General features: G+C 36.7%; 1 protein-coding gene across 1 annotated transcript in view; it reads left to right on the forward strand.

The window, feature by feature from the left end:
• ARMC1 (armadillo repeat containing 1) overlaps positions 1–6,449 on the forward strand; it is a 45,650-nt gene that overhangs the window by 23,465 nt on the left and 15,736 nt on the right. The window contains exon 4 of the mRNA XM_019629828.1: positions 1,450–1,639. Within this exon, the coding sequence (XP_019485373.1) occupies positions 1,450–1,639 (190 nt within the window). The remainder of the gene's footprint in view (positions 1–1,449; positions 1,640–6,449) is intronic.

Below are 6,449 nucleotides of genomic sequence, written 5' to 3' on the forward strand. Positions count from 1 at the left end.
ATCAGAGATTGAAGTATTCCTGCTCATTCAATAAAGAAATGGATTGCAAAAAACTTCGTAAGGCTTTGTGGAAGATACAGAGAGAACACACCCCTATTCTTTTTTCTTTTTTCTTTTTTTTTTTTTTAATTGGGGAACAGTCATGATCATTGGTTACACATTGCTTTCATGTTATAATGGCATAGTTGATGCTTTTCGGGGGGAGGGGCGCAGCTCACAATGGCCCATGTGGGGATCGAACCAGCAACCATGGTGTATCAGCACCACGCTTTTAACCAACTGAGCTAACCAGTCTCCCCTCCCCCACACACACCCCTATTCTTGAAGAGAAAGAAGTAGAAAATTAAGATCAGTAGTATGCATACAAGCATAGTACATACTTTGAATCCAGAGGTATGAATGGGGTGGGAGGCTTCACAAAGAAGATGGTGGTTGAGCTGAGCCTTCAGGGGAGAAATGAGTTTGAAAGCTCACAGTCTTAGGTGACACTCTTCTGGCTGAGGGAGGGGCATTTATAAAGGGCACGATGACCTGACGTTGGTCGGGCTGAGTTGGTAGAAGGCAGATTTTAAAGGCATTGAATGTATGTTAAATGGTTTGAACTTAATTGTGGCCATTTATAGGCGAAATGAGGATGATTTTCTTACAGTTATGTGGGTACTTATTGTTTATTCAACTCAACTAATAAGAATCAGTAGATCTGTGCTGTCCAATATGATAGCCACATGTGACTATTTAAATTTAATCAAAAGTGAATAAAATTAATTTCTTTAGTTACACTTGGCCCATTTTGAGTGCTCAGTAGACAGGTGAGTGGACAGTGCAGATACAGAACATTTCTTCAGAAATTTCTGTTGGACAACATCGCACTAGCTGTTTATGTGAGGATCTATAGCAAGATTTAAAGTTTAAGAATGAAAGCTTTTGTTTGTGCTGTGGTTTTATGATACATACATGCTTTGTAAAAATGTGTAAAAATATAAATTAAGAAACAGTTTGAATTTACGTACTAAAAAATCTGTTAAAATGACTATAAGAATGATCTAATTTTTCTTATTTTGGATTTTAATGTTATATTTTCTTGAAGGTCGGGGTACTTTCATATTGAGAGTTGAATATTAGTTTTAATCCAGGGACTTGTTATAGCCTGATCTTTTTATAGTTGGTTTCCTATTTAATTAATGATTTCAATTAAATGTGCTTTTATACCATTATAGTGATGAGTTTTGAATTTCAATGAACCATGGGTTTAAAATGAAATGTGAAGGCTTTATTATAGACTAGATGCATTTTCTACATTATTGATTATTCTAGGATTCACTGGTATTTGTTTTAAATTGAACAAAGCATCAGAATGAAGGAAACAAGGCTTTGTAAACTTGAGGAATAAAATTATAGAATCAGTAGAAGTGACAACACTAATTTGTTAATTTATGTTTCTTTTTTGAGGACTACAACTCCAGGGGAAACAAAACTGCTGGCCTCTGAAATCTATGACATTCTTCAATCTTCCAATATGGCAGATAGTGATAGTTTCAATGAAATGAATTCACGTCGAAGGAAAGCTCAGTTTTTTCTGGGAACTACAAACAAACGTGCCAAAACAGTGGTTTTGCATATAGATGGTCTTGATGATACGGTAAGACTTTTATAAATACATGGTTCATAAGATGGGAAAGAGAAATCAAGTTAATAGTGTCCTCAGTGTTGCCTGCAAACAGCCTTTAAGAATAAGTCCCAATATCAGTATTTTATACTGATAAAGGGGGGCGGGGACAAGTTGTGCTAAAGGGGTAGGTTCATCAGAGGACATAACAATTTAAAATATTTATGCCCTAATACTAGAACTTCAAATTACATGAAGCAAAAACTGAAAGAAATGCAAAGAGAAATAGACAAATCTACAGTTAGATCTGGAGATTTGAATACCACTCTCTCAATTACTAGAACAAGTATACAGAAAATCAGGGTATAGAAGACTCAAATGCACTAATAATCGACTTAACCGAATTGATATTTATAGAATACCCCACCCAACAGCAAGATAATATTCTTTTCACGTACACATGGAACTTTTACGAAGATGGCCTTCCTCCCCTCCCACTATCCCTCCCTCCCTTTATTGTTGGTTGGTTTAGGGTTTATTTTATATATATAACTTATCACAGTCTAACTTCAATTAATATTAACAGTAATCCCCCCTTATCTGTGGGGGATACATTCTAAGACACCCAGTGGATTCCTGAAACAGCGGATAGTACCGAACCCTGTATACTGTTTTTTCCTATACATGCACACCTTTTCACTTAAAGGAAGCACGTTATGGCTTCTCTTTGGCATATGCAAATTGCCAGCATCACTACTCTTGCGCTTTGGGGCCATTATTAAGTAAAATGAGTGTTGTGTTACTCGAACACAAGCACTGTGGTGCTTTGACAGTTGATCTGATAACCGTGAGGACTACTAAGTGACTAACGGGTAGATACCATACACAGTGTGGATACACTGGACCAAAGGGCGATTCACGCCCTAGGCAGGACAGAGCAGGATGGCTCGAGACTTCATCCTGCTATGCTACTCAGAACGGTGTGCAATGTAAAGCGTATGGATTGTTGATTTCTGGAGTTTTCTGTTTAATATTTTCGGACCACAGTTGACTGTGGGTAACTGAAACTGCAGAAAGTGAAACCACAGATAAGGGGGGGCTACTGTATATCACTTCTTGCATAGAATAAGACTTAGAACACTGTATTTCCATTTCCCTATCTCTGCTTTTGTGCTGTTGTTAACATGTTTTATTTCTACATACGTTATAAACCCCAAAAAACATTAAATATTCTTTAAAAAAAATTTTTCCCAGTTTTTTTATTGTGATAAAATACACATAGCATAAAATTTACCATTTTAGCCACGTTTAAGTGTACACTTCAGTATTGTTAAATATATTCATAATATTGTGCAGCCATCACCACCATACATCTATGTATGTACAACTTTTTATCTTGTAAAACTGAAACTCGACCCATTAAACAATAACTCCCCTGTCTTCCTTCCCCCTAGCCCACCACAACTCCGCTTTTGTCTCTGATTTTGAAAAAGTCAGTCTCTTTTAAAGACATTTAAAAAATAAGAAAAAGTATTTTCTGTCTACCCACATATTTACCATTTATGGGGCTCTTTATTCCTTTATGTCAATCTGGATTTTCATCTAATATCATTTTCCTTCTGTCTGAAGGACTTGCATTAACATTCTTATAGTATCGGTCTTCTGGGAATGAATTCCCTTCGTTCCTCCCTCCCTCCCTCCCTCCCTCCCTCCATTCCTCCATTCCTCCATTCCTTCCTTCCTTCCTTCCTTCATTATTTTTAATTGAAATAGAATTCACATACTATAAAATTACCATTTTAAAGTATGCAATTTGGTGGTTTTAGTATATTTACAGGGTTGTGCAACCGTCACCATTGTCCAATTCCAAAACATTGCATCACCTCAAAAGGAAACCTCGGACCCATTAAAATCACTCCCCCTACCTCCTGACAACCACCAATCTACTTTCTGTGTCTGGATTTGCCTGTTCTGGACATTTTATATAAATGGAATCATTCAGTATGTGACCTTTTATGTCTAGCTTTCACTTTAGCATAATATGTTCAAGGGTCATCTCTGTTGTATTATGTATCAATCAGCACATCATTCCTCTTTCTAATATTTCATTGTGTGGATACACCATGTTTTGTTTATCTAGTCATCAGTTGATAAACATTTGGGTTGTTTTCACTTTTTGGCTGTTATGAATAATTCTGCTATGAGCATTCATAGCAGACATATTCATTTTGTGCAGATATATGTTCTCAGTTCTCTTGGGTATGTTCCTGGGGTAGAATTACTGGGTGGTGTGGTAACTTTATGTTTAGCTTTTTGAGCAACTACCAGACTGTTTTCTGCAGTGGCTGCACCATTTTACATTCCCATTAGCAATATTTGAGGGGTCTGGTTACCCTACATCCTTGTCAGCATTTGTTATTTTAATTTTTAATTTTTTTTTTAAAGATTTTTTTTTTAATTGGGGAATTGGGGGNAGACAAGTTGCTGTCCTTTTTGTTCTTCAGTCTAGTTGTGGAGGATGTCGCTTCACTGGCCCATGTTGGTATTATCATTGCGCTCTTCCCGGGTAAGGCAGATCGGTCGCCGGCCTCTGGGTGGCTGCTCATGGCGGCTCTTGGCAGCTCACACCGGCTGCCGGCTGCTCACGTTGGCTGCCAGCCACACACGGTAGCTTATGGCAGCCCACTGCAGCAGGGGCTGCAGCCTACGCCTTCGCCGGCAACTCATGGGAGCCCAGCTCCAGGTTGAGCTGTTGTTCACCATCTTAGCTGTAGAGGGCAGTATCACTGGCCCTCATGTGGGATCCGAACCGGGGCCCTACTGCTCAGAGCTGGCATCCTAAGCCAGCTTTTAACCAACGCGCCACTTGGCCGGCTCCACTTTTAATTCATAAGCATAAATAGAAGAATTAAAAACATTTATATAGATACAGAATTAGTACTACCCATTTACGCATCCTTATTTTTCCCTCACAAATTTGGGCAAAAAAGTGCACGTTATACATGACAAAATACAGTATATGGAAGTCTTAACTGGCCTTTATGGGCAATATAAAATGTTAGTGGTATCTAGAATTAGAGTGAATTGGTGTTTATGACCAATAAGGAAATATTATACTTAAACATTCAGAATGAAAATTATTTTTGATATCTAATGCAGATCAGAGCTCACCCCTTAGTTGTGTTTTATGAATAACGTGTTGAACCTTTTCAATATAGATAACTAATTAGAAAAAGTGGTGAGGAGTCAGTATACTTCATCATGGAATAGTATATTACTGAGCAAAATTCCAGTTACTAGATGAAAGAGACTTTCTAGATAGTCTTTTTTTCTGATGTCAGATTTTAAAGACTGAACTAAATCCAGGGAGGGCATTAATCAACTCTTTCAATTTTCACTTGCCTAAAAAGATTAGGGCAATTAATACTTGCTGAATTATACAGTCTCTCTCACAGTTACAGCTAAATGTACTATATAATTCTAGACTTTTTCAACTTGAATGTTTTGAATTACAGTGTTTGAACAGTAATTTTGGTTTACTTATTTATTTATTTTAAAAAAGACTAAGCTTCCAAATTTGTAAATGCTCTTGGATTTTTCTTTTTGGTTTTAAAAGCATATTTTAAAAATAAGGATATAATTATTTATAATTGACTTGATCAGCAATATGGATAGATATTTGTGATACTTAATATAGTATCAAGATCAAGAAATACCTTGGTTTTTAGTTTTGCTTATCTGCTTTTGTAAATTTCATTTTGCCTAATACAGATCTGGGTCTATAAGTAGAATATTCCCTTACCTGTTTCTTAGGAAGGATAGCAATATAATTTAGTCCTGTGAAGTGCACCAGAAGAACATCCTTAAAACAACAATGCACCATCATGTTGATTTGATGATGTTATCCTTTTAAAATCTTTTGGTTTTAAATAGATAAAAATTGAAAATCTTCCAGAAAGAAATTTATTGCTGTATGAAAATGATGAAGCTTTGGAACTGTGAAATAAGGAAGTTAAAAATGGTGGTAGGAGTATTTATTTCATTTCACCATTTGTGCTAATCTGTCATCTGTAATTGCTTTGTTTATTGAAGTAGGCATAGCCTGTGTGACTCTATAGACAAAGTGTATAGTTTCGTTGTAAACCCTAAACTTTCTAATCGAAAGTGTGGGTAGCTTCTGTAGCTGTACAGGCAATCGTAAATGCGCATGTATCACTTATGCAAATTGTCCTTATGAGTAAATGACAGTTTCCCCCCCTCACTCTGTTGCTACCAATATGGAAACCACTAAAATAGGTTTATGAGAGAATGAAACCCTAAAGCCCTAAAGAATCCATTATCTTCTCTTCTGTGAATCTGGAATGGTTCTAGCTCTATGCCATCCTTGGGACAGTTGAGAAAAAGTCACTCAGGTAGTTTTTTGCAGTCTTTTCCTCTTAAATTCATGAGTGCCTGTAATTAGTGTCCTCATACTCTTTACAACTTGTGGTTGGCTAGTATTTAAAATATCTCAGAACTGCAGTGACCTTTTCAATAAACTGTAAAAAGCTATTAGAAAAGTGCTGAGACATCTCCTAAAATAATCGTTTTTTCACAGCTTCCTGCATTACAGAGCCAAAATCATTCAAAGTAATTCATCTTTGGGGTCAACAGTGGCTCCCAAAAAGCACCTGGTCTAGTAAATTGAGGGCCCGGAAAATTGCCAGGTTACCACCTCTGGAATTGAAGGTCTTTATAGCTAGAATGTATACAGTCTGAATATCAGAGATTGAAGTATTCCTGCTCATTCAATAAAGAAATGGATTGCAAAAAACTTCGTAAGGCTTTGTGGAAGATACAGAGA

This window comes from Hipposideros armiger, unplaced genomic scaffold (genome assembly GCF_001890085.2).
Source record: "Hipposideros armiger isolate ML-2016 unplaced genomic scaffold, ASM189008v1 scaffold_868, whole genome shotgun sequence".
In the NCBI taxonomy this organism is placed as follows: Eukaryota; Metazoa; Chordata; class Mammalia; order Chiroptera; family Hipposideridae; genus Hipposideros; species Hipposideros armiger.